A 27,419-nucleotide genomic window follows, 5' to 3' on the forward strand; every position below is an offset into this window, starting at 1 on the left:
TTTTTTACACTACTTGTAAACTACAAAAATATTCTTATTAAAAAATTTTATTTCATTCAAAAAATTGATATTTCACTCAAAATAATCTCAGTTTCATTAATATATTAGGTGTTGGAATTAATTCGTAGCGTTTTTAATGAAAGAATGTTATTTATTTCACATGAGCATTAAAAAATACATTAATGAAAGTACTTTTAAAACTTATAAATACTTTGTAAAACGCTACGAATTAATTCCAACACCTAATACATATACAAAAAAAGATGTTGATATAGACTCTGCTAATTGTTATATCAAGATTAATATCATAAAAATATCATAAATGAATATAATTCTGCGATGCGGAGACTGGCTAACTCTTGATGTAAATTAACTTTGATGCGTAATTAACTCTCGATTCTTGATGTCTCTTAACCATCAAAGTGGTTTCTGTTTAAATGCGTTGACAGGAAGCCACACACGTTGCTGCATATAAAAATTGCTAAATAACTTAAGTGTCAACGTAATATCTCTGGTATGACCAACAAGACTCGTGAGTCACTAAAATGGTTCACTTAATGGAAGCAATCGCTGTCAATCATTTTGCATAAACCGTGTCTAATCAGACGGCTGTAAATCTTTCTTTGGCAATGTTAAGAACACCAGAAAAAGTCGTAACACCGCATAAGTCGCGCTGGTAAGAGACATAAGAAGTTCTAACGACTGCAGTTAATTGCAACTTAGAATGATACTCAGGACATGCTATAACTGCACCTATATGCAATTTTAAAGTAATATAAAATTTTAAAAAGAAAGTTTTATTAACGGTCTTAATGCTACATTAATACATTCTACTTATATAATATTCATCTTGTTTATAGCTATAAATACAAAATATTTAAATATCACTGCATGCACTGCTAGCGTGCTTTTCTCGACTTTAAAATAAATCAAAGCGAGAAGAACACTTATGAAATATTTATTAAGAATTCATGTAAATCTGATCACGTTTCAACCATTTTTGTTATCGCAGCTTCTTTGTCTCTCATGTCAATGATGACCTGCGAATTTTCATAAATACACAGTTACAGATACGCAAACATCAGTTCAAAATATACTTAATACGGAAAATGTATAAAAAATTTGAATCTTATTTATTACTTACTTTTGGAATATTTTCAGAAATGAACCCCAAAACATCATTAACTTTGTGCATACCGGCGATTAACGAGTAAGATGGTGCAATGAGCCCTTCTTCAAGGAACTCCAGAATATCGTCTCCTGCTTGGCTAATTTTAAAATAAACGAATTAATTAAATGTTTATCAATGGATAATGAAAGAAGCTACAAATATACATAGCCTACCGATATACGTCAGGCTTTTTCTTTTTATATTCCATGAGATTAAAGCCAGTGACGCTGAAGGAACCTTTTTGCACATCCGAACCGTCCGCTATGGTCGCCGTGCCAGCTATGATCACGCGCCCTTCATGACAGAGGCTACAAGTGAATGCACCGTCCAATATTAAATTATTGAGTACTTCAAAATAGAAATATACCTTCGCGAGACAAGTGATGCACCCCCACGGCGAAACTGTCATTGCGCAACATATCCTTTAACGTTGCGACTTTGTAGATATCGGTAAAGCTAAAAATATATCTTATTGATGTACTTCTGTATCTTACTTGACCGAGATCTATATAGTTTTGTCTAAATCCATTAAAACTCTATTTATACAACAATCTGTTAACAGATCTATTAAGACTAACCAACTCAACATTTTCTTGAAATGTGCTCCATCTTCATCCTCGAAAATGGCTGTAATGCCTCGTTCGGCTGCGATTTCTTTTATCTGTTTCATTAGCTTTTTATCTTTATATTTGAGAGCTGCGAATGCTCCCATCTTCCGTGCTCGATCGGCACAGTCTTCTGTAGCACAAACTCCAATGACCTTTGTAATTTAGGAGTTATATTATATTTGCAAAGATCTCTTGCATTTTATTCAATTTTCTCTTTACTTATTAATTTTAGAAAAAAATAATTATAACATAAATAAAAAGAAAATTATTATATCAAGAAAATACACACACTTTTGCCTTAAAGACATTTGTTGCAAGATCCACCGCTGCCATACCAATACCGCTTAAGCCGACGTTTATTAGAATCATATCATCCTCGTTGAGACTGACTTTTCTTTCTAATGCAACTAGAGCGGTGATATAACTATCTAAGATACTTGCTAAATCTGCAGAGTTAGCTGATTTCGTAGAAGGTACCTTCCATATATCCTATGTAAGAAAAAAAATTTAGAATTCTATTATTAAATTCTATTATTAAATAAAAAAGATTCTTAAAATGCTATTATTAAATGTTTCAAAAAAATTCAAGTTCCAAACGTGTTCTACCCCAACTTCTGCCAAACACTTTTCAGCCAAGCCTCCATATCGTTCCTTATTAAGAGCAATGACTTTATCACCAATCTTGTAGCCATTCTTTTCTGCCTCTGTGCCAATCTCGATTAGCTTTCCAACAATTTCGTAACCAAGAATCATTGGTAATTTTGGTTCAAATGTATGTAAATTCTGACTGAGAAGCAAATCAGAAGTACTCAAAGCACAATAGTGAACATCAATGAGAACCTGGAAAAATTAATCATACAGTCATCATCAATATACAATCTTGATATTTTTAACTATAAAATATTGAAAAATAAGAGAAAAAATTAAGTACAAAATTAAGTATATTATAGATATACATTTGCGACATTATTGATATTTAAATACAAAACATTAAAATTATATAAATGTATATATATATATATATATATATATATATATATATGTGTATATAATATTAAATAGAATTACATAGATATTATAAGATATAATCATATAAATAACGTTTAATTGCAGCAGCCTACTTCATTTTCCTGCGCTCTTTTAGGCGGTTCCAGATTCTCTATTACGAGAGGACTAGAGAAGTCTTTTAACAGTGCAGCTTGAATTTTTCCCGGCTGTGGAGCCGCAGCGATATCCTTCGAAGATTCCGCATTTTCCGCGGTACTGCTAAACCTTCCTGCGCCGATAATCCGCGATGGCAAGCCACTCAATCCGCTCCTGCCTAATTTTGCGAGAATTCGGCATCCTATCGTTGATGACATATCGCGAACATAAAGTTAATTGCAGTATACTATTGTTAAATCATGCAACAATCTTCTTGATACAGTGATGACAATAACCTAAGATGCTCCAGGGAAGGACAAGGGAAGGGATATTTAATTCGACGCCATCTGACGCTATCTGCTTCCAGATCCATATCTGAAATCAGAGAGAAACCTGAACGAGGCTGTGTCTTTTTCCTGTTATCGTCGAAATTGCTCGTACACTACCGCCAGTACATTCATTTACAGTTTGAGAACTACATGACTACATGCATTTTCTGATACTATCGATAAAATCGTATCGTCGAAAGCAGATGTGGTTCGTCTCTGTACTAAATCCTCAGGACAGAAAGGTGCCGTCACCTAACTATCCATAGGAGAGATAGTTTAATGGGTCCTTGAACGAAAAAATTTTAATTTCGCACCTCCTACATATGTAAATAAAAGTTGTTGAATTTTAACCCTTATGTTACCACCCGAGGTACCCGGGTACCCATGCAGAAATTTTGAGGTAAAACTGTCGTAAACTTGAAAATAAATTTATGTATTGGATGAATATTGATTTATTAATATTTCATAGAGATATTTCGAGCAAAGTACAATAATAAATTCGTATACAGTAACCTTTATAATTCTCTGCAGGTATAAGATTTAGGCAGCCGCACTATTTGGGTACCCCGGGTGGTCATTAGTGTGGCATTTTTTGGGTGGTAACATAAGGGTTAAAGATTAAAAAAACTTTTTCTGATTAAATATTTTAACTTTTTCTTATTAAATATTTTATATAAGTTTTTGGTAAGTTAAAGTGCGACGATTCGTATTATGTATTTACCGTGATAATATTTCAAAAAGAAATGTGAAGAACGGCACGCGGCACAGCTACCTACCTGTACGAGCCTCGGGAATGAAATGACCGCGCAATAACTGCGCATAAACATGACGCGCCACTCCGTGCCACCCCGTACCATCCCCTCCCAAGGCCGCGCGCCAACCGTCTAATGACTAATTTTGTCGAAATAATAACGAATATTACGAATAAGTAAAATAATATATTCTTTATATTTTTAATCTCCGATCAGTAAGCTTTACTGCACGGTTTTTGCTTTATTTCTTAGATCCTTTACGCATTCACGCAGTTTATGAATATCTTAGTTTAATTGTGTTACAATAAGTGATTATCAATTTATAATAAGTCGGGAAAAAAATTATATATACATATATGGATATATTTTGTACATATGTAGTTATATATAATTATATGTAATTATATATAAAACATTTTTTCCGGAAAATATATATTTATGTTATACAAAATCCGTGCAGCGTACACAATATTTTTAATAAAAAATTGACGCCTTGCTATTCTTTTATAATATTTGAATTGCTGAATTCATTCATGTTTCATTCTAAAATATAAGAGTTATTTAGTATTTATTATTTTAAATAACTATACTTTCAACTTATTACTTATTAAATATATTTAATATTTTAAATAAGTTTCTAGAATTTATTTAATATTTAATATTTTATTTACATAAATTAATTACAATGCATAAATTTAGATTTATTAATTTACGAAATTAATGATTCAAAAGTAACAAAAAGCTAAAATGCGTCAATCTTTTGTTAAAAATATTGCGTATACTGCGCGGGTTTTGTGTAATAAAAAGTTATTACAAATTAAACGCTTATTGTAATTGCAATTTTAAATATCTAAGATATAGATGAGTTGTGTGCGTACGAATTCAAGAAATAAAGCAAAAATCATGCAATAAAGCCTACATTTATCGAAGAATCTTAAAAATGTAACAACTAAATTATTTTACTGATTTTGTAATAATATTTCGACAGTTAGATGATCGGCGTGCAATGGGGATTGTTTTGGCACGGAAGGGCGGGCAGGCGACGCGTCATGTTTATGCGAAGTTATCATTCCATTATCGAAGCTCGTACAGGCAGGTAGCCGTGTCACGTGTCGCTCTTCTTCATATTTCTTTTTGAAACGTAATCACGACAAATGTTAAATAGTATGAAACATTGTATTTTACTGAATACTAAAAGTATACAATACTACTAGCTCGCTACTACGATTAATTATTCGTAAAAGAATTGAGACGATAATCATATATCATGTAACAGATATTTCGTACGGTTCATTCATTTGGAATCAAATCGCGATGGAAAAATAGAATTTATTACTATTTCGCAATAATTACAGACGATAATTATTTTTATTTAATGTAACATTTTTGTCTCTCTTGAGTATAACTCAATTATTCTTCGAACGGTATTACGTTATAAAAAAACTACGTTAATATAAATACTCTTATGCAAATAACGCAATTTCTGCTTTTATAATTAATACCTATAGTTCATGTAATTAATATTTAATTAATTTTTTATTTTCATGCACCTTTCGTTATATGATCCGTATAAAAAAACGTAACTGCAATTATTTGTCGGTAGTAAAAGAAATATTTCTCTTTTATATTAATCTCTAACTCTCTCATGCCATTGACTCTAATCATATCTTAGACATCATAATAAAAGATTTAGCCCTTGTATATTACATTTTTCAGATGATATTTTCCCTCTCACGGGTACACTTTGACGTGGTGAAAGGGCTCAGTACCCAGAAGATATATATGAAAAGAATAGTTTTTCTCAAGTATCTAAAAATTTTCGGATTTATCTGAATGCTATATCTAGATAAATTTTTAGATATTGAGTAAAATCGTTCTTTTCGTGTAAAAATCCAACGACGGGGAAGCTAACGTATCCTCTGGCTAAAAACTCTGACCAAAAAAAAGAAGGATATCTAAGAATATACGAAGTAGATTGATGTATAACACCAATTTAAGTTTTTAAAAGAAACATGTACACTGAAAAAAAATTTGTTTAACAATTAAATACATTTATAGTAATTATTTGCAGATTTGATTATTTTATCAAATTTTATTTAATCGAATTTAACCGTAGTCTGCTTAATAAACTGTTCAATATTAAGTACGATTAAATTTAATTAAATAAAATTTGGATTATTAATATGCGATTACTATCTATAGTCACGCGGTAATTAAATATCGTATGAAAATATATATTCAAGTTATATATTTAGATATTATATAGGTTTTAATTATCATATTTGGTCGCGCGTTTGTTGTTTAAGAGTCAATCCGTTTCGTCGTGTCATCCCCTATCCGTCGTATTTCGCGAATGAAATGTGAATGTGATCGAAATGGGGAAGTGGCGTTGTTTCCGCGTGTGCGGTTAACTTCACGCGTAAAAAGCGACGTGAGACGCGATGACACGACACGACGCCACATATTTTCAACCGAATAATCAGTGTACTAATATTAGATTCTGCAATACGCGATATTTACACTGTTACGAGAAGTAAAGGCGAAGTTAATTATTGATTACCTTAGTAAAGAAATCCAACGATGAACGATCCTTTCGTTTCTCGTTGTTTTGTATTCAGCAGAGATTAGAAAATGTCAGAGATTAGGAAATGTCTATATGAAAAGTCACAATTGATTCGAAGACAGGACTGCGAATTTTTCCAACGTCGTTTTATATTTAGCAGAGATTAAAATCTGGAGAAAAGTTGATCGATTCGAAGACAGGCGAACTTTTCCAACGTTAAAATGACAGGACATACCCCCGTCTCCTGCTCGAATCGCAAAGACTTGAAATTGCAAATTACGCGCTATTTATATGAGCTGTCAAACGGCGAACCCCACCACTCGCATGCCAGCCAATGAGCGCGATGCCTCGCTGCGGATGCTTATTGGTTCGCGCTAGCTTCCGAATGTGATATATAAATGCTACGCGCAAGAAAGTTCAGTCTTTTTCGGAAATTGGGCTGTGCATTTTATAAAGATAGAGAAGTCTGTACTTATTCGGCAAACACTTTTACGATGTTAGTATTTAGTACATATTTAGTTCATGTTACGTATATTGTAGAATTTCAAAAAAGAGTGTTTCGAATACGGACTAGAAATTATATTTTTTCCAAAAATTAAAAACCAATTAGAATAAATAAATGAAAGCTATTGAAAAAATTATATGAAAGAAAAATCGAAACTTATAAAATAATAAGCAATTATAAATTGTGAATCATTTAAACACCGCGCAAGTATAGAAATATACTTATTAAAGTTCTATAATAAAATTTTAAATTAAAATATTAATATAGCAATACTACTCCACAGTTTTATTTTATTGTTAGGTATTAAATATATTATGATAAAATATAATCATTACGCTCACTTGTGTATGAAATGAAAACGACATTAGATTTTTTGTATAATATATGCGACATTGGAAAATGAACTTAACGAAATTATATCGGCAGAGAAAAACCTGAGAGAGAATATATTATTGTGTAGTTAATATCCACTTCTTCAGAGGCGCGGCAGCATTTTGCAATTACAGATTTTAGGCCGTCATGTCCTCTCTCAGGTTTTTCTTTCTAGTGAAACCTAACCTATTTGTGATTCTGAATGTAAACAAGCTTACAACTTACGATGCGTCCGCATAAATTCAAGCTCCCATGTGATGTGGACAGGTACAGAATTACGTGTAAAGAGCAAAAAACATTTCTTTGAAGCAATTCTAAGATCGAAATTTCACACAATATCAGATATCATTAATCTTCTAAAATTTACCTGAAGGTGTTCTTTTTTGATCTCCTTATTTTTTTTTTTAGTTTTTTGCAGACCGACAAGAAGGTAGTAATTATCTCAGTGTTCGGTAAATCTCAGTATCGAGCAAAAGGATGCAAGACAAATATGCTGAGTTCTATACTCCAGTTGAGTCTCCTGGATGAACCAGAGATAGATCAGCAGTCGGGAGTGAGATATCTTCTTTTACTCTTCACGACTTTCTAATAAATGATATCCTGACTTATATTTCCTTTATCAGTGTGAAATTGAGGGATATTATAATCCTAAAGAGAAGACAGTTTGCCTGAATTTAAGAGGATTCCTGGATGCTCATACGCTTCTGGCCGAATATGATAAGTTCACGGAGAAGCAGGACTGCAAGGATTTTCTCAGTATTTGGGCACATATGAAAGATAAATATGCGAGAGCACTCCTAGTGTTATTTCATATATCTCATATAATGGTGCTTACTCATCCAACACATACCTTTGACTACAGTTATGTGCATTTATTTCGTGCTATGGACATAGTCAGGTTAGCATCAGACTTGTTTTCAATCAAATTAAATATTTGATTTATATTAAGAAAATATATAGATGATAAAATTTAGAAATTAATTTTTCTTCCAATGAAATAATAATTACAATGTATTTGTAATAGGCAAAAGATTTCTCCCCAACTTTCTGATGTATTAAGCTGCATTCATAGTCTACCCAAAGATTGGATCTCGAATGCCAGACCCTGTTCACCACGGGTATTATTTTATTTCGAAACCTGCCCTGCAGTATTTCAAAATCCAGATAATGAGGCTAATATTAAAAAACTAGAGCATTCCCTGGAAGATCAAATTTACCATGTATTAAGGAAAAATAGGATTGTTACAAATATTAGGTATAAAATTAATATATGGTCTTTTTAAGGGCCAATTGCTCTAATATTATTTTGACTCTTTAAGCGAGATTAAAACTTTTTCTCTGTCTCTTTCTCTCTCTTTATAGAGAGAGAAAGTATTTTAAGCTTTGCTTAAAGTTAATATTGGTGCAATCAAATCAGATGTCCTAAAACAAATTCAACTAAACATTGAAATCACTTTCTTTGTTGATAGCTCAAATTCCTTGTTTGCGATACCAGCTAATCAAGAATTTGTGTATGTGCATACCGGAAATACAGACTCAAGGGATATGTTGGGTTACATGGCGAGAAAGTTAATACAAAGTTGTAAAACCAGTTCCAATGGCACAACATTGAGAAGCCTCAGTAATCTAGATTCAAACCCTATCATAGTGGATGACACCGAGACTGGTAAATTGATGATGATAAAATAAGTGGACGTGGAAATAATGAGTGATGATATAATATATATAAGTAAAACATAATTATATATATATATATAAATCTCTGTATTTACAGAGACTCACATGTTTAGATCGTTTATACAACAACATATAAATTTGGCTTTTGCAAGAGGATTCGATGATAATGTTAGCCGACACTCTATACCGGCCCATTTTGAGGTACATAATTATAAAATAAATAGCTAATCTAATGCTATATATATTATGTTAATACTGAATATGATATTTATTAAATATTATATTATTAATATTTATTAAATAATAATATTAAAACAATATTTTACGATAAAATAAAAGTTGAGTGACACTTTTTAGATACCTACTTTAAACATATTTTGCCAAGTAGCAAACAAAGTTTTCGATTACTTTATTTATGGAACAGATAAAGAACTGTTGACGCTTCACAATTTATTAGATACTGATGTGAAATTTAGTAAAAGTCGATGTAGCAAAGTACTTCCGAGAGCTTTACAAGCATATCAAGAGAACTTGCCGCAGCATTATACAAGGTAAAATTGTTTGAGATGATTGCGATGGCTATATCACGTCCCAAAAACTTTTTTACTTTTTAGAGCGTATCACGAGTCGAAATTAGCACATGCAATGGCAGTCTTTGAAATGCATGCCCGCGGTCCATTGTTCGAGGAATTTAATGAGAAATTACAAGCTGAATGTGACAAGCATTGGCGAGCTGGTCGACAAATGTGCGAAGTGTTATCACTCACCGGTCATCCTTGTACGAATCCTATTCACAGAGGAGGTAGCGAAGGTGCGGGAGGTGGAGAACAAACTGAGCCCAGAGAGGACGACAGGCATGCTTTCTTATAATAAATTATTACATATTCATATGTGCTTTATATTAATTGTCTTTATTTTCATCCGCAGTGAATTACCTGTTAGAGAGCATTGCAGTGGCGTGAGATATGTGTGCGCTTGCAATTGCGGCAGGGTCCAAGGCTCGAGAGAAGATCCCTTCAGTCTGAGACAGGCGAATCACGACTATTTTCAAATGTTAGCGAAACAATGCGGTTGCGCACAACTAGAAAGCATACAGTTCCCCGTGTTTCAACCCAGCACACATAACTATAGGTACAACATTCGTGTTGTAAGAGATTTCTTCCCGATAATATTAATTTACTTTCTTGTTTTTCTTCATCTAGAGCAGCGCAGTTATTTTCAGCAACGAAACATCATGATTCCTTCAGTCGCAATGGATCTTCCACACCACAAGACACGCAAGCTTGTAGTTTAGGAACCGATACTTTGAATGGCAAGTAATAGCGTTGATAAAAAGACGTTTTTTTATTGAGTGTATAATATCTAAAAATATTGCAGATGAAAATACAGATTATGGTAGCGGTGGTCAATCGTCGGCAACGAGCGACCCGATAGAAGGAGATATTCCGAGATTAAGCAATAAAACAAGTCTGACGCCGAGTGACTCGCACAAAGTTGTTATAGAAGTCATTGACAGCGATGCAGAAAACTCTAAAGGTGTTTCATCGCTACAGAAGTATCCCAAGCAGAACACAAGTCATCGTGACATCAAAATAACATCAAAATGGCTCTGAAATAATTACTAAAAGTCATTTTTTTAATTAATTACGATTCATTTTAACATACGATTCATTCTAACATTATTGTAATTTATCATTCTGCTTGGGATGAATTCAAGTATTTAATTAGAAATTTATACTGATATATGCGTTTTACAGACAAATCTTTGGTTAGACAACCATCTACGACAGAATATCTACCTGGAATGTTACACACTGAATCACCGGCCGGCTTGCTGCCGCAATTCTCCAATTGGTCTCTGGTATGCCTTGGACCGAGTAGTCTTTACTCTCACAATTTGGGATTGCAGCATCAAATCGGAGTATTCCCTACCTCCGCATTTTTACTACCATGGGACGTGACTGTTAGGTGAGAAGAAAGTTTTATCTACATATATCGGTTCTTTACAGAAAAATTTTCTAATGTTCGTTTCTACCAATATCGATTAAGTTTAATTAACTTACTCTCTCTTCATCTTTTTCTGGGATTAAAAAAACATGAAGAATGAGTCGAATCGATATTAAAATTAATTTATATTAATGGAAACAGGTATAAGAAAAATAAATATCCATTACAGACTGGAGCATCAGAAAGAACGAAATCCACTGTGGCCGCTAGTGGGCGATCACGGAGGTTATTGCCCACGAGGAGGCAAGAATTTCCAAAATATGAACGCCATACGTGGTCGTAAATCGAAAGGAGGCAAGGAATTCGTGGTGAAAATATTTGTCGGGGTGGAATACGAGTGTCCGCGTGGACATCGCTTTATGGCGTCTGCACCCGATAAGGTATTAAAAGCGACTGGAAATGGCATAGTGAAAGACAGTGGTAACAAAGTGACGTCGAGCACCGCTGATATGCCTCTATACTTTCCTTGCCCTTGCAGGTTCGTAGAACCCAATCGTATTCGGTTTAATGAAGATATGATTCATAAATGTGAACGCGGAAGTATATATTTCTTTTTCTTTTTATTCTTTTTTAGACAAACTAAACCCTTAATCGCTCAGCTGATGAGAATTCATGTAGTGACACCTAAAGCGCCAGTGCACGTCACGTTGAACCCTCGAGTTCAACCTGGTCCTCCACCTTGCCCAATATTCGTCACTGGATGTGAGGAACCGATCAAGCTTTCCCAGAGTGCATATTGGATCTTGAGATTGCCGTATCCTTTTTGTATATATATTTTAAATGTTAATATAATGCAAGGCTAATGCCTGATTCTATTAATATAGATTAATATATTCTTTTTCTAATTCTCAGAACTAATGCTCGTTTTACAAATGCAGTTTAATTCTAATCTTAGATTAACTTATTTTTTATCTTTTTCTAGTTTTAAATATTAGATAAGAATAAAAAATAAGTTAAAAAAAATTAACATGTCATAAATTCATTTTATTGTAGATAAAACTGATTAACTTTAATCTTGATTTAATTCACTCTTTGTTTTTTTCTAATTTTAAAAATTATTACTCTTTCTAATTCTAACTTAGAATTAGAAAAAAAATAGTAAATCAAATCGAGATTATAGTTAATTTACATTAATGAAAATGAATACAAGTCACTTGTTCAACGTTTTCATTATAATAGTATACTTTTTTAACAGTTATATTATAATTATATTTTACAATTACAATAATAATAATATAATTATATTGTAATATAACAAAAAAGAAACAGTTCTCATCTTTGTAACTTTCTTCGATAAGTTTTCTTAAAAAAATTCTAAAGATATGTATATATGGGCGAGAAGGGACCGTATTTACCACCCAAGGAACCGGTACCTCCAGCTCACGGGCGTTTGTTAGCTGGTATGTACGGCATCAGCGAGGTTGTGCCAGAGAAGAAATGAAGAGGCGACTGATATACAAAATATATCATCGAAGATATCGTCGTATATAATACAAGTGCGTATGTGTTTCAAAATAACTGTGCGTTGGAAAATAAATTACTTAGTTTACAGTTTGTGAATTCTCGACTCGACTCCTTGCTAATCCTGATTCAGAACGATCAATGAGCGCGCGCGCATCATATGGTCATGGCACCGATTGGTCGCTTTCAAAAGTTCGATGAAATATGGTGGAACACTTTTTATCGCGCTCGCGATTGGCCCGTTCCGGCGTTCCTCATCTCAAAAGTGCAGAAACGCAACGATAGTTTCCAATGTTTTCATCATAAATTCTTCGAAGATCCCTTCGATCTCCTTTCGCGGTAGAATAGAAATGGATAGAGCGCAACTCTCGCGATGGTTTCACGACGAGAAGTCAGAGTGAGGAAAACGATATGATGGACACAATCGCGCAGATGACTTTGTCCTTGATCGCCATTTGCGCATTTTGAACGGCGCAACCGTTGAAGCACACGGACGAAACACATGAAAAGTACTTGTCATCGCGTTTGAATTCGCGAAACGGATAGATACTCCATCGCTCGCTTATCCCGAGAGAAACTCTTGTCGCAATTTTCACGTTGGCGCGTTGTCAGTGAAACTACACAACAGTTCCGGAGCGGACGACTGTCTATTTTTAGTGGTGCAGTTTTGTAACATCAGTCTTCAACAAGAACAGATGATCGTGCATTATTTATTTATCTCGATTATTGTCAAGGCTCGTCGATAGTTTTAGGACTTTTAGGTAATCATCATGTATTTCAGTATTGATTTTTTTATACTCTTAGTACACATGATGGATTATTCATTAATTTTCATTATTTTAACAAATATACAAGAATTATTAAGTGATTCTTACGTATACTTTAATATCTTTAGAAAGTGTGTATGAGGTTGTGTATTTAAAAAATTGTATATAAATATTCTATTTACTTGTGCTTCTAGTTTTTCGAAAAAAAAAAATGTACAGGACACGAAAATCACCCAATCGTGTGTATTAAGAGTTAATGCAAAACTTCAGATTTCAAAATTTAATGTCAATACTGAAAATTATAGTGATTTTAATATGAATTAGATTTTTAGCATTGATAGTAAATTTTGGAACAGTTTAAGTTGTTCTTGATTCTTATTTCAGATCAATCAATTAGTTGTTCTTGCTTCTTATTTCAGATCAATAAGTCAGGTGCAAAATGGAGTGTAGACTTCTCTTGATAACATTTATCTTGTCATTTAATTGTAAAATTGGTAACACATCTATGCTGGATTGGCTGTGGAGTAAAAAAACAGATGATTCGAATGTCCTTGTCGCTGATGGTGTGCCTCTGATCTCAATTCCTTATGAGTCAATGACAGAGGATGAGAAATTTCTTCAAGAGGCTTCCAAGTTCACGGATATTCAAGTGTCTTCCCCATTGGAGACTTGTCAGCACAAGGTCATCATAAAGATTAAAACCTCATGTTCTGACATGACAGAGGAAGAGCTAGCAAAACTGGGTGTCAATCTCCTTAACTGCCAATCAGCAGTTGAAGGCAGGAAAATGTTTCCCTGCACTGAAGAAATGGTACGTACTTCATAAAACACAGCGTCTTTACAAAAAAAAAAAACCTTTCTAGATAGCAAACAGATATTATTGTCGATTTTGACGTCAATGTCATAAAAATATCAAATGTTACGATAAATAATGTTTATATTGTCTGGGTTTCGTTATTTCCATTATGATTTGTCGATTATCGAGTCGATATCTTCTATATTCTATTGTTTTATAAAATTTATACAGGAATAATTGAATTATATATACAATAGAGAGAGTATTTTATTATATTTATTATATTTCTGTGGCTTTTAATGAATGTTTAATGCTCTCGTATGTCTAAGAGTTTATTAAAATTTATCGATTTTTGTTAATGAGAAGAGTACTTACATTGTTAGTACGAGAACAGGATACGCTTATACTGCAGAATGTCAGAACCCTTCATAGTTTGAGGGGGTAAATTCCATGCCTGTTCAAACCTGCACACTTCCCCCTCCCTTTACTTTAGTGGACCTCCTCAAAGCTTATGGTTTCAGTTGCCTAGTGCCACATATGTTGTACTGTGTTGTACTAGTGTTCTATTCATGCAAATTTTAATATCGCAATAAGCTTGATTTCAATTTAAAAAAATTAGAAACATAAATAATAAATAATGAATAGTGCCAAAAAGAGTGTGAAGTCTTGAAAATATGTGCATGTGACAGAATACAATTGTGTAACTTTGTTGTATAAGTTAGTGTAAGTACAAAATATGGTTGTTTTTTTTTTAGTCTCTTAAGCAATGTACAACCGACATGGATGCTGATATGTGGAATGCGTATCACTTAATAAGTAACAGAGCGAGGGCAATTTGTTATGCAGCTCGAAATACACAATTTCGTGCTCTTACAGAATTAACTGTCAACAAACTGATGCAGTCTGCGCATTCTCAAATCAAGGCATTGAATTCCTTGAAGGTAATTACATTTCTTCAATATTTCTTGATTTATTCTTTAATTGAGGCATTATAATTGTATTAAATAGCACGGTCAAGATCGTCTGGAAGAACAAACAACGGAAGCTCTATTATCGTTAACTGAAAAAAACAAGCTACTTTTGTCACAACAAGAAAATTTGAAGGATGCTCAGGCAACAGCTCATAATCTTGTAACAACAAACCTAAGAGAGTTGTATAATGAAAAAGCGTTAATACGATCTGGCCACGCTCAGCTTGCAGTCATGACGGAAGAAATAAAAAACAAATTAGGTTAGTAAACCAAACTTTTTATACATGGTTTTTTGTATTATTATACGTAGAAATTCTGAATATATTTAATGTTCTTCAGAAAAGGCACATAAAGATTTTGAGCAACAGGCTATCGAACGTGGAGAAAATCATAAGGAGGTATTACAGGATTTGTTTACCATACAAGAACAAGCGCAAATAATCTGGGAAAAAATCGAACAAAGCACAAATTATTTGTTACAACAACATGAGGAAACTATCCTCCAATACGAGCAAACGATGCAGATGCTCACGCAAATTAACGATACCATCCAGTACATTTGGAATCTCACTAATACAATGCGCACGGAAGTAGATCAAAAATTGGGGTGGATTACTGATTACATCGGCGATACTGGTATGATATAAGATATATTTGTTTTATAAGAAAGCGATCTAATTTAATAATTGTGTAAAAAGAATTTTATTAAATTAATTACATGATGATCATGTTAAGTTAAAAACTTTTGTTTGAAAAAAAAAACATTAGGTTAATTGGAATATATTAATAATGCAATATATATTGTTTCTGTTTTTTTAGGTGAACAAATGCAAAAAGCATATCGCATATTTTTACACATTATGTATTTATTAGTGGCGATGATAGTCGCCGCGTTTTTACAAGCACCTTTTTTAACTAGAGCTACTATCATGGGCGTTATACCAGCGAATCTCGTAACCTACTTGAAACAGGGCACGGAAGCTTGTTTAGATTTTACATCTATAACGGTGTTAATATTCTTGATTACTGCAAGTGAGTACATTAAAACGTGTGATAAAATGTTTCTAAAATATAGAAAACGAGAGAGTAATTGTGTAATGCATACGAATACTTGATATATTACATTAACGTTTGCCGTTTATTTCTTTAACACAGTGCATTTTTTAATGCTGGGAATACAACGTATAATCGGACCAAACGTCCCGGAAGCGAAGACGGAGTTAATTAAGCTGATTCATCAACAAAAAGGTTATTCAAATGGAATTGCGCGTGACAACACATCTTCGTCGAATTTTAATTCTGTACCAAAAATGCAGTTACACACAAGATTAATGAGTAAAGTGCGAAAACTGTACAATCTCAGCGTTTTGCAAATAAATAATTTCAGAGGTATTTCTTCTATTTAAGATTGAAATTAAGCGAGAGAAATGGTTTGATGATTATTACAACATCCGATAATTTGTCCAGGAAAATTGAATGCCTTGTTAGAGGCAGTCGCTTCATGGGGTGGACGTAATTTAAATGCGCATGAAGAGCTCTCTTGTTCGTATCAACCGTCGAGGAAGAAGCGTGAGGACATTATTCACTTGCAGTCTGCATTAACAAAAGGTCTGATAGAATGTGATTCTTCTATCGACAACATAACGTCATGGCAGTATCAAGATAATTATGTCACAGATCATAACGATTATAACACAAATGATTTTAACGACACAGGAAAGTCGTTTGAGCATTTTCGGTATAACATGGATTTGCCACGAAGTAGAAGGTAAATAAATAATTGTTGTCAGAAAAATTATTTTAAAAAAGAGGAAATCGTAAAATAGCTAAGGAATGTTTTCAGTAATACTCCGATGCTGAAAATACCTTGTATGGGAATAACGAGAAATGGCAGGAGATGTCGAGCGTTTGTTTCACCCGGATATAACTACTGTTATCACCATTCCGGTACATCGAGTGAGCATCTGGATTAATCGAAAAAAGATTAATAATTGCAAAATAATAATGTTTATATAATAATTGCTAAAAATTGGGGTTGAATATTTATTTATTATAATGTAAAATATTAGTACGATAATTAGTACGATTTTAATAACAAAGTAATCCGAGAAAAAAAGTTCATGAGAAAAATAATTACTTTGGAAAGCATAAATAATTAAATATGGTTATTAAATAATTTATGTACATTTTGCGATTTTGTAAATAATGTTCTTTTGATAATAATGATCTCAAGATCACTTTAAATTTGATATGAATATTTTCAATATATATATATTTTAGTGTTTTAGTTAGGTAGGCGTTTTAATTAAATTAATTTATATGACTTGTATTATTTGATCGTTGGGATTCAAGTATATTTCTATGTCGAGACGCACTTTGCACAGCTAAGAACTGTGCTATTAAAAACCATAAATTGTTTTCAATAGCACAGTTTAAATAGTATGAATTTCAAGATCAAATTCTAAATAGCTCTGATCATTCAAGTCTGAAAATAAATAAAATCAAACAGTTTCAATTGTTTCAATTTGACTTTACGGAAGTGTAAAATAAAATAAACGTTCCTCTTTACGAATGTTATTTTCACTTAAATTTCTCTCTGTGTTCGAATTATTTCAACAATTGAAGCTTTAACTATTTGTATAATTAGATCTCAATTTATTTAAAATCTGATTTTGTCTGATCAGTTAATAGAAATATACATTCCTCTCAATGATAAATGTACAATACATATTTAAAGAAGATACGTAATGTCTTATTTTTTCCATAATAATGGATAATAATAATAATAATTAGTTCTGTGTTTAACGTAAGCGATATTTAATATTTATAGCGAGATATAATTCTACTGTTATATATTGTATCTACTGTTTTATAAGAAAGGATATATCGAAGTACAAACTTATGATATAAATGATCTTGTAACACTTACATAAGAAACTCTGTAAATTAATATAAATATAAATTTTTATTATAAATATTAAAAAACTTATGGTTTTTCGAACTTATTCCGGCTCTCGTTGGAATGTTATGAAAATATATATAAATTTTGAAGAATTAACGTAAACATAATGCATATATAGTTTCATATACGTATATATATTATATTTATATTAAGTTTATTTTTTAAATATTTTCATTTTCTATGTAATTAACGATTATTTCTCAATTTATATATCAACTATATATATTTTAATATATATAATTATACAATATATAAGTACTTTATATATAATATAAAAACTTTATATATGTATAATATATAACAATATAATATATAATTCATACATAAATTTTGAAATAAATTTACACATGTAAGTTTTGAAAAACCACAAGAAATCGGTGTGTCTTGTTTCATCAACAGACTGCCATATTGAATTGCGTGCACGTAGCATCATTGGTTAGCTCCTGAAATTTCGCGTGTCTGTCGAGATCAGCTCCCACTACCAAGTTGTGCAGATTGCAATAATTTCTCCCGTAATCGAATATTATGAACCAATTGCTTGAAACAGATTCAGCCTACATATAAATGATATTTTCGTTAGTCTAGCATTCGGCAATTTAAACTTTAAGATTACTTTAAATCCAAAGCGCCACTACGGTCTGAGTATTAAGAACTAATACATATTATATATTTTCAAACAAATGAATTAATTTCAGAAATTACGTGCCGATGGTTGTCGGCATTAACGCAATTGATCTGAAATATTAATAATCCTCCCAAATTCTCCATATTAATCTTAAAAAACTGTAATAAACTTATTGCGAAAAATATTGCCTCGGCCGGGAGTCGAACCCGGATCTCTTGCATTCCGTGCGAGCGTCTTGAGCCTTTAGACTTACCGAGACAAACTACCGATCTTGTTTCCTATCTTATTGTTAAACTTTAAAGTTTTACATATAATTATTAAAGAAAAATATTTAATACATTCTTTAATATCAAATTTATAAAGAATGCGTCATTACTCAACGAGAAATGACTGTCAATTAGACATCGAATCAACATTTAATTGACATCGAAATCATCATATCGATGTTGATTCGATGAATCATTTCTCGCTGGATAAACATTAATGTGAAATTAATGAGATATCTCATATTGTTTTCGACGCATATTGTAATATTGTTTGTGTTTTCATTATTTATCGTATAATAATTATTATGTTTAATTAAAAGTTTACTTTAGCGAAACACGTATTGTTTATCTCCTCGAAGATGATCTCGATCCTCTCGAGCGACTTCGATGTCCTGTGCGTCGCTCTAATTATGTTACTCTCCACAGGTAGCTTGAGCTAGATAAAAATTAAAGTTAATTTGCATTTAAAAAAATCAGACATTACTCTTACCGTATACTGACAAGTGCCGTCACGCTGTTGACAAGTGTTCCAAGAAGACCAATTCGTTATCTGGCGTCGGAACTTTTGCATCACATGCGCGCACGGATCGTCAAACTTCCTAGAGTAATTATCTTTAAAAAGTATTTAAATAATTCAATTGAATAAAATATTTCCGTAGGAATCGTTTCATCTTTGTATACTTTTACACTTAAATTTCTAATGCGTTTTAGGATAATATTTATAAACTGCGATTTATTTCTGCTCTTCTTTTCAAACGCATCCATCTTTCTTTGGTTAGAGATATACTCTATATATTTTTTTTTTATATAAGAAGTGTATCGGTTCTAAAGTTTTTGTACCACCTCCTTGATGTTAATTTTAAAAGATACTCGAAGCGACCGAAAGTAATAAAATAGCGAGCTACCCCGGTACGACGCCGTCCGTTCTCGTGAAGTCGGAAAAGCGCGGATCGTTTATTTTTCGGGCGGTGTCGTCCCGGCCAAAGTAAAATATACGAGCTCCACGTCGCGCCGGCGATATTGAGTTTCCCTGTGTATATAACGTGTATCCACGCAGGAGCGGCGTGGACGTTGCTTCAAAAGAAACTTTTCGAAAGCTCTAGTCCTCGTAAAAACGACGCGACAATCATTCGCATTAGCTATTGCCGTAGGATGAAAGGGATCCGATCTCTCGGCGCTCAGAGAAAAAAGAAAACGATAACGGCAGCTGTGGCAGAATGTAAATCCGTTCAAAAAGCTCTTGAACCTGTTCATAAAAATACCGACGTTTTGCTCGTTATTTTGTTGCGACGAAGTGTTTGATAATCGATGAATAGCTTTTGGCGAATGGCGTGGCATTTATTCGCGAAAAAATGACGAAATTTTTTTTTCTATATATGATTTCTTACAATTTCGGAATTTTAGCTTTTTGAAAATCCAGTAAATACCAACTGAACATAATATAACATCATTGTTAGAATTTCACATTCAATTATAAATATAATATAATACATATTATAACAGTTAAATGTTGTAGCAGTTAAATGTTGAGTGTGAAGTTATAACATTGGTATTTATTGAAAATTCTGTCTTGGTACTCAAAGTTCCATAAAAAACTTATCTGAATTTAAAAAGAACACATAACAAGCGTGGTTATCTAGTTAAAATACAGGATTTGGAAAGTTAGTTTGTAAAAATAAATTTGTAAATTACTTATAAGTTACCTTTTATTATTAGAAATTGAGTACAAGTTCGAGTATTTTATTTTTGGTTATATTATTTGCTCAATTTTGTACTACTTTTTGTACTGAATTTCTATAACAAACACATATAAGGTAATGTAAAAAGTAACTTATGAAGTAACTTCCTCAACTTTGTCAAAGTATTATCCGTTTTTCTACAGCACAATTCTCACAAACCGTTCGTGTGTTAACTGTTGATGCGTACATAGAGTGTAATTACCATTTAATAATACATGAAGCACGCAGAGGATATGGGAACAGCATTCCACTGATCATGATGCACAACAAGACCAACAGTATCCCAATAATACTGTAAATGCAGTATTTGCATCTTCCCTTGGATGACGCAATTGTTAAAATTACCGAAGGCTTGTCGTCCGCTGTGCAAAACAATGAGCAAGTAATTTATCAAATATATCATTTAAAAAGGTCAAAAAATTATCTCATGTGCATATAATGGTCTAGTTTACAGTGCACTTAATACGTGTATTAATTAGTAACTTTCTATTAAATTATTTTAATTTCAGTAACGTATTCAAAGAATGATGTACTAAATTGATACAATATGCATCAAAATGATTAATTAAATATACATATCATGTATATATTTTCACGTATCGCTGAAATTAAGATAATTCAATAGAAAATTATTAGTTAGTATTCATATCAAGTGCACGATGTAAACTAGATGCGTATAATAAACGAAGAAATCTCCAAGAAGAATATCGAAGAATATTATTTTTATCAGATCGAGTCAATGCTCTGAAAAATTATGGAGAAAACTTAGAGAATAAAAGAAATTAGAATTATTAACTTTTGACAACTATGAAGATTCGAAGTTTCGAAAGAATTTAATTCTTCGAAATCAACTATGAACTTTAAAAGTTTAAAGTAACTCCTAAAGAAGCTTCAAAATATAACTCTGAAACTCAAAAAGCCTTAAAATATCTTACACTTCGAAGATTCGAAAGTTAAGTTCGAAAATTCAAAATTCTTTCGAATCTTTGTAGTTATCAAAAGTAACAGCTCTAATTAACTGACACAAAAACCTACAAAACAACTAGGAGATTAGAAAAAAATACAATGCTTTTACTTCAAAACTGGATTTTGCATGAAACTTATAATATCTCGCTTAAAAATATCGATTGGAGATTCATTCGACATGTAAATGGATGTGTAATACAATCGAAGGATTTCAAAGAGAAGAAAAAAAGAAACTAACCGTTTTGTTCCGACATTACGCGATCGTCCTGCGCTTTTGCCGATTCTCTAGGGTGGCGAAAATAATACGGCGACGAACCAATCATCACATTATCTCCGTGCGTCAACATCGTTCCCGTCCTCTTGAGACTCTTCGACGACCGGACCATATTACACATCGATCATCTTTCATGAGCAGAACAAAAAAGAGAAAAAAAAAGAAACGCACGTCCTTCTCCGAAATCTGTCTCTATGCTGAAGGCAAACGACTGTCGTCTCATAGGCCGTGTATTTATTACATTGCACGATTGTTTTCACAGAGAACCTTTCAAATCGGTCCTCTTGCACTACTCTGTCCGTTAAAGTCTGGGAAAAGATAACTGAAAAATTAAAACAATAACATAAATAAAATAAAATAAACTCAGAAAGAGATCTAAAAACTAAATAGAGAAGAACTCCTTTGCGAAATGCTGCGGAATTATCAATGATACATACATACTTAACGGCGGCTTCCCACGAGCGTAGATCGGCAGACCTTTTTTTTCTTATAAACTTTTTTTTACGACACCTCGATGACGCGCGATGGACTTCCCCAATGAATACTATCCACTAAAACATGTCCCCATAAATGTACCCAGCTCAGTTACTATGCCTTTTTTCCGCGCCTTTTTTCCGCGTTCTCGATTAATTACTTTCTTCCTCTTCACATTCTCCACTCTCGTTACAAATTATTATACATCAATTCTTTGACTATGTATAAAAATAATTTATATATTAATTATTATGTTAATATAATCTCAAATATTATTAATATATTAATATTCTAATTAAAAAAAGAATTCCTATATTCGGTCAAAGTGGATCTTAGTGCTTAAATATTTCTATGTGAATTTATATATACGTTTGATTTTGCAAACTGCGCCCCGAAATCTTTTTTAATCTTGAAACACAATTGTGAGTATAGGATCGGAGTAGTAAAATAAATTATTTATCAAATTGACAAACAATTTAATAATTTTTAATGCAAATAATATCTTTATAAGAATATTAATAATGTTAATGAGAATCTTACACAGCTGCAAATAATTAATATTCTCAGATTAAGAAGAATATTTAAATTTAAAATTTTTTTTGAAAATTAATACTTTTATAATTTCCAAGATAACTACCGGTTTGATTTGACTATTTTTGCAAGACATTGATACAAATTTTTTTTACCAAGAATTGTATCAGAGTCGACGTTGATTAGTTTAAACTGTTTAAAGTGTCGCCGGTTGCGTCTCGCACGGTATATCGGTAGGGAAAACATCACAGTTGTATAAGAGATGAGAGAAGACAAGTCGGCTTGACAGCTGGCGGTGACGAGAGATCCGGTTCACACGACGTTTCGAATCTCCCTCCCTCCTCTCGTCTTTGCGAGAAGTTTCAGAAGTTTCGCGAAGAAAGGCGTAGTCTTCTTGTCGTTTTTCTCGCACTTTTGTTTATTTGTTACACAAATACAGAAGACTCTGAAACGCAACTTTTTTTTCCTCCGTATTCTTCTATGTATCACGACAGACACTCTTACAATTCTGTAATTGTGGCATTCACAGATGTGAATCAGTATTACTAGTTTAGTGTAGAAATAACAGAGCTAGTAAACAGAGACTCTGTGTCCATTCATTCCTCTTCTTTGGTGACCCACATTCGTAGAAGTATTACATATCCTCTTTTGCATTCTTCTTTTTTCTTGTCGCGATCAGCCTTGCCATTAATTGTCCTTGTCACGTTTGTCATTAAACATGTAAAATTATTTAAAATTTCGAGAATTTCAGATTTCAAATCGAGAAAATTAAGATTCTCGAAAATTGATGAATTAGCAAGTTGCACCGTCTAAAATTCCAAGAATTCTAAAAATCACGATTTCAAAAATTTGGTTTGAACCGCAAAAATCTAAATTTTTAAAGATCAATAAAGTGTTGTGAAATATAATTAGAAATATAATATAATACAATATAAAGTAGTATAAATAAATTCCAAGGATTTCAATTTATTATTTCTTTATTAAAAAAAAAATTATTTTCTTCCTTTTTTTATTTATGTTATAAAACAGAAATATAATAATATATTAAAATATAATGATAGATTATTACTTACATTACAAATTATAAATATTTTGCGTAAATCATAAAGTTTTTTCTTCGTTTCTTACACAACTTTTGCGATAGATTCCTATTTTGCTTCTTGCTGGCTCTTTTTTTCTCACGCTAACCAATCGGTGCGCGAGCCAAGGAGGAAATAAACGATACGACGGTGACGACGGGCGTCCCGACGTTAGATTCCATTTACCCTTCCGCTCGCGGCGTCGCGTCGTGATGCTCCTTTTCGCGGCACGTCCGTCGCGTCTCGTCTACGTGCAACTTGACAGCCATAAAGACAGGCCGCTCCACCGACATCTGGCCTGACGCGTGCACTTTGTAGTCTCCTACCTATGCGTAAAAGGAGTCTCACGTCATCAGCCTTTGCCGCGCACAGAGATTGACAGGGCGAATCGTTGACATCCTTCTAGGAGTCCCCGCGAAAACTATACAGAGTGTTCCAAAAGGTTATGCCCTAGCTTTTGCCCTTCGACCCTGAATTCGAACTCTGCATTGAAGGAATAGTTTTGCTAAAATATCTAAAAATTTAGTTAAATACAGATCCAAAAATGAATGTTGACTGTTAAAATAATTATGTAGGACACTCAAAGTGATTGCTAGAATGTCAAAATTTTTTGTATTTTTTATTGCTCATCATGTGTTTTACATAATTATTTTGACGATCCAGCAAAATTATTTTTAGATCTGTCTCCACCTAAATTTTTAGATATTTTAACAAAATCATTCTTTCAACATATAAGAATTTTTGAAACGTACATAGAAGTATAAAAAAAGATAGGCCGTTCTGTAAAGATTGTGCCCACAAAAGATCAAGCTAATTTATAATGTCTTTATTTTTTAATCTTTTTGTTAAAAATTAATCAATTTTAATATCTATACAATTTAATTGATTTAAAAAATTTAATTATAATAAAAAAATAGTAAGAAAATGAAATAAAGGAAAATTCAAAATGTTTTATAAATGAATCTCTGACTTCAAAAATCAATATAATTGTAGAAAAATAACTTTTTATATCGATCATCCAATTCGCCTATTTTTTATAGAATTTTGAAGAACCGGATGGTCATCTTTGAGGGTGAGGGCGGTTCTTTTGAAGTTTCCGATAAAATGGAATCAGATGCGGAAGAAACGAAAGAAGGGATTCCTGCACACGAGACTCTCCCTAGAAATTTATAATTCGAACCGCCTGTCGGCAGCTAATTTCCTGTTTGGAGAGGCGTGTCTACGGCCATAATACTTTCTCGCGGTTAACCTGGAAGGTTGAGGATCTCCGATGATTCGGTCGAGGAAAACGAAGAAGGCGTGAGAGAAAAAAGCAGAAAAAGAGAGAGATAGAAAAGGAAAGCTGCATGGACTCGAGATCTTTCCCTCTCTTCTCTTCGCACTTTTTTCGGAAATGGTCGAAGCACTTCATCGGTCACAAAGCAGCTGCAAGCTACTTTAAGCTGTACGAAGAAATGATAATGAAATAACGAACGTCGCCGCAGCCATTAAGAAGAACGGCACTTGGCGGTCCCTTTATTTTGAAGTGCATCTACATATTCCATCCTTTCTCTTCCCTATGCAATGATTAATGCATTGGCAATTTTAATTAACTAAATACTTTAAGCACGATAATTAAGCACATCTTAATCAGCTATCACAATGCATAATTTTTCACCTTTTTACTATACTGTGTTTTAAAACCCTTGCTAGAAATCTATTATTAGCCAATAATGAAAGACAGTAATTAATTATATATTTTAAGTTTTAAGAGCACAGCTGTTGTTCAGTACTTTTAATACTGAATAAGTAATTAGTCCAAGTAAGTAATTAATTACTATCTTTCGGTAATAAAATTGAGTAGTTAAATAATTGATCAGTATTAGATTTCTGTAAGGAAAGTTCTGTCAAAAATGTAAAAGTGACTCAAAATGACTTTATTTTGATGTCATAAAAATGCTAATTTTTTGTTATAAAATATTGAAATTTTATATTGTTTAAAATTCGATATAAATACTCGGATATTATTGCATAGAAGGATTAAAATGATTTATTAAATTAGAAAGGTATAAATGAACATCTCAATGATATAATTATGATATAGACAGTATTATGTTAATTAAGTTGTGATCTTTCAATTAAGCGAAATATGATACTCGCTGTTGATTGCGCAGGTTTAATAGAATCGAATATTCAACTATACCTATCGTAATACATGAACATATGCAGAAATAAACATTCTTCACGTGGAAAAAGTCTCTCTCTCTCTCTCTTTCTCTCTCTCTCTCTCTTCATTAACACATACTTTATCGGCAACGCTTAATGAATCGGGCGTTCATATATCAGCTCGCAACAACTCGCGCGGTGTTTTTTCAAGAGGCTCGATTTATCTGCGTCGAAGTGCGACAGAAATGAGGAGGGCAAGAAAGAAAGAGACTCAACCGTTTGAGGGAACCATTTTCGGTATCCATATAAGAAGGTGTCATCCACGATATTAGATGGCTCTCTCAAGCCTTTCGGCGGGCCAATCACAAGTCAACACTGGCAATAATCTTTTTTTCTGTCGATATATGTTTTTCCTCTCTCTCGAAAAATGAGGGGTGACTTTTTTTTTCTGTACTTAAAATCTGCAACGGAGGTCTTTTAACGATCTTACGACGGTCGTTCGACCCTTTTCTCGCGCATCCTGACGCAGAGCTCATCCCTTGTGAAAGTGAGGTCCTTATCTTCTTCTTTACCCCTGTTCTTCCTTGTCTCTCTTCGACGGAAATGATGGATATACGCAGTCGCACAGGGGCGGCGCTTCGGTTATCCAAACGAACCGAGGAACCGCCGCCGTCGTCATCATCGTTGCAGTTCTCGTACCGTACTTCCGGTAGAAGGCTGAGGCATACAATTTTTCAGAATATTCCAACGTGTCGTAAATTATCCGTCGTAAATTGTCCTGCACGAAGGGGACGAAGACTGATTTATCCCGCGGTTGCGCGAAACGTAACTCAATCTAGTCGCGTTTTTTTTCGAACTCGAGAATATCGTTTTATTAATTGTTTTGGCGTCTCTAGATATTAAATGTATTAAGAATAATTTTTTTTACACATTACATATAATTGTTTTTATATTTTTACAATTTTCTAAAAATAATTTAATGAAGAATTGACATTCTCGACGTTTCTCAAATATTCCTCAAATTTAACTCTCCGTCTGCAATCTGAGTCTTTTTAGCACAAATGAAAGTTCATTCTCTTTCTCTGAGATTGCAGACGGGAAATTAAAACGATGAAGTATCAAACTTATATATAATTATGTATAAATTTAGAAATTATATAAATCTAGAATTTATATAAATCTGATATTTTAACGTCTTAACCCTCCGTCTGTAATCATATTTTTCAAAATTATAAA

The 27,419-nt window shown here is 32.8% G+C and overlaps 4 protein-coding genes across 8 annotated transcripts; 2 read left to right on the top strand and 2 right to left on the bottom strand.

The window, feature by feature from the left end:
• Positions 1 to 776: 776 nt before the first annotated feature.
• On the bottom strand, positions 777 to 6,806 carry LOC105146042 (protein Cryzl2). 4 transcript variants are annotated; one of them, XM_087407440.1, is made up of 10 exons: positions 4,028 to 4,123; positions 3,219 to 3,297; positions 2,901 to 3,124; positions 2,386 to 2,619; positions 2,071 to 2,268; positions 1,750 to 1,931; positions 1,539 to 1,627; positions 1,345 to 1,465; positions 1,145 to 1,268; positions 777 to 1,040 (listed from the first exon to the last, which is right to left on the bottom strand). In XM_087407440.1, the coding sequence occupies exons 1-10, from the start codon at positions 4,106 to 4,108 to the stop codon at positions 984 to 986; spliced, it is 1,389 nt and encodes a 462-aa protein (XP_087263566.1). In that variant the 5' UTR covers positions 4,109 to 4,123; the 3' UTR covers positions 777 to 983. The 4 variants fall into 4 exon arrangements, with proteins under 4 accessions (XP_087263566.1, XP_087263573.1, XP_087263578.1 ...); XM_087407447.1 differs by lacking the exon at positions 4,028 to 4,123 and adding an exon at positions 3,369 to 3,537; XM_087407452.1 differs by lacking the exon at positions 4,028 to 4,123 and adding an exon at positions 6,564 to 6,806 and having other exon boundaries at positions 2,901 to 3,297.
• Positions 6,807 to 7,594: 788 nt separating this feature from the next.
• On the top strand, positions 7,595 to 12,687 carry LOC105146028 (nonsense-mediated mRNA decay factor SMG8). Its single transcript, XM_011056046.2, has 15 exons — positions 7,595 to 7,710; positions 7,852 to 7,996; positions 8,067 to 8,341; positions 8,468 to 8,698; positions 8,913 to 9,109; positions 9,218 to 9,321; positions 9,478 to 9,671; positions 9,735 to 9,974; positions 10,048 to 10,251; positions 10,323 to 10,432; positions 10,498 to 10,656; positions 10,878 to 11,088; positions 11,297 to 11,605; positions 11,702 to 11,881; positions 12,448 to 12,687. The coding sequence occupies exons 1-15, from the start codon at positions 7,670 to 7,672 to the stop codon at positions 12,566 to 12,568; spliced, it is 2,721 nt and encodes a 906-aa protein (XP_011054348.1). The 5' UTR covers positions 7,595 to 7,669; the 3' UTR covers positions 12,569 to 12,687.
• Positions 12,483 to 19,310, top strand: LOC105146027 (protein brambleberry). Of its 2 annotated transcripts, none has more exons than XM_011056045.2 (9): positions 12,483 to 12,623; positions 13,775 to 14,166; positions 14,907 to 15,092; positions 15,160 to 15,382; positions 15,462 to 15,758; positions 15,942 to 16,154; positions 16,278 to 16,511; positions 16,590 to 16,890; positions 16,966 to 19,310. In XM_011056045.2, exons 2-9 carry the CDS (start codon positions 13,795 to 13,797, stop codon positions 17,093 to 17,095), a joined length of 1,956 nt encoding a protein of 651 aa, XP_011054347.1. In that variant the 5' UTR covers positions 12,483 to 12,623; positions 13,775 to 13,794; the 3' UTR covers positions 17,096 to 19,310. The 2 variants fall into 2 exon arrangements, with proteins under 2 accessions (XP_011054347.1, XP_011054346.1); XM_011056044.2 differs by lacking the exon at positions 12,483 to 12,623 and adding an exon at positions 12,821 to 13,349.
• On the bottom strand, positions 19,289 to 22,937 carry LOC105146043 (uncharacterized). Its single transcript, XM_087404923.1, has 3 exons — positions 20,917 to 22,937; positions 19,466 to 19,574; positions 19,289 to 19,411 (listed from the first exon to the last, which is right to left on the bottom strand). Exons 1-3 carry the CDS (start codon positions 20,970 to 20,972, stop codon positions 19,289 to 19,291), a joined length of 288 nt encoding a protein of 95 aa, XP_087261049.1. The 5' UTR covers positions 20,973 to 22,937.
• Between the last annotated feature and the right edge of the window lie 4,482 nt (positions 22,938 to 27,419).

The sequence above is a fragment of the Acromyrmex echinatior genome, chromosome 1 (genome assembly GCF_024713525.1).
Source record: "Acromyrmex echinatior isolate Ae372 chromosome 1, ASM2471352v2, whole genome shotgun sequence".
In the NCBI taxonomy this organism is placed as follows: domain Eukaryota; kingdom Metazoa; phylum Arthropoda; class Insecta; order Hymenoptera; family Formicidae; genus Acromyrmex; species Acromyrmex echinatior.

What these genes read in the sequence shown, in the direction of transcription:
- LOC105146042 (XM_087407440.1), bottom strand. Translation starts at nt 4,108, where the DNA reads ATGGTACGGGGTGGCACGGAGTGGCGCGTCATGTTTATGCGCAGTTAT. An exon ending in CAAATGTCTTTAAGGCAAAA is followed by an intron (nt 1,932 to 2,070) that starts GTGTGTGTATTT and finishes TAAATTACAAAG; the next exon opens with GTCATTGGAGTTTGTGCTAC. An exon ending in TTCAAGAAAATGTTGAGTTG is followed by an intron (nt 1,628 to 1,749) that starts GTTAGTCTTAAT and finishes ATATATTTTTAG; the next exon opens with CTTTACCGATATCTACAAAG.
- LOC105146028 (XM_011056046.2), top strand. Translation starts at nt 7,670, where the DNA reads ATGCGTCCGCATAAATTCAAGCTCCCATGTGATGTGGACAG. An exon ending in GAGCCCAGAGAGGACGACAG is followed by an intron (nt 9,975 to 10,047) that starts GCATGCTTTCTT and finishes TTTCATCCGCAG; the next exon opens with TGAATTACCTGTTAGAGAGC. An exon ending in CGATGCAGAAAACTCTAAAG is followed by an intron (nt 10,657 to 10,877) that starts GTGTTTCATCGC and finishes TGCGTTTTACAG; the next exon opens with ACAAATCTTTGGTTAGACAA.
- LOC105146027 (XM_011056045.2), top strand. Translation starts at nt 13,795, where the DNA reads ATGGAGTGTAGACTTCTCTTGATAACATTTATCTTGTCATTTAATTGT. An exon ending in AGAAATAAAAAACAAATTAG is followed by an intron (nt 15,383 to 15,461) that starts GTTAGTAAACCA and finishes AATGTTCTTCAG; the next exon opens with AAAAGGCACATAAAGATTTT. An exon ending in TGATTACATCGGCGATACTG is followed by an intron (nt 15,759 to 15,941) that starts GTATGATATAAG and finishes CTGTTTTTTTAG; the next exon opens with GTGAACAAATGCAAAAAGCA.
- LOC105146043 (XM_087404923.1), bottom strand. Translation starts at nt 20,972, where the DNA reads ATGATCAGTGGAATGCTGTTCCCATATCCTCTGCGTGCTTCATGTATT. An exon ending in GCTTCATGTATTATTAAATG is followed by an intron (nt 19,575 to 20,916) that starts GTAATTACACTC and finishes TAATTACTCTAG; the next exon opens with GAAGTTTGACGATCCGTGCG. An exon ending in ACGGCACTTGTCAGTATACG is followed by an intron (nt 19,412 to 19,465) that starts GTAAGAGTAATG and finishes ATTTTTATCTAG; the next exon opens with CTCAAGCTACCTGTGGAGAG.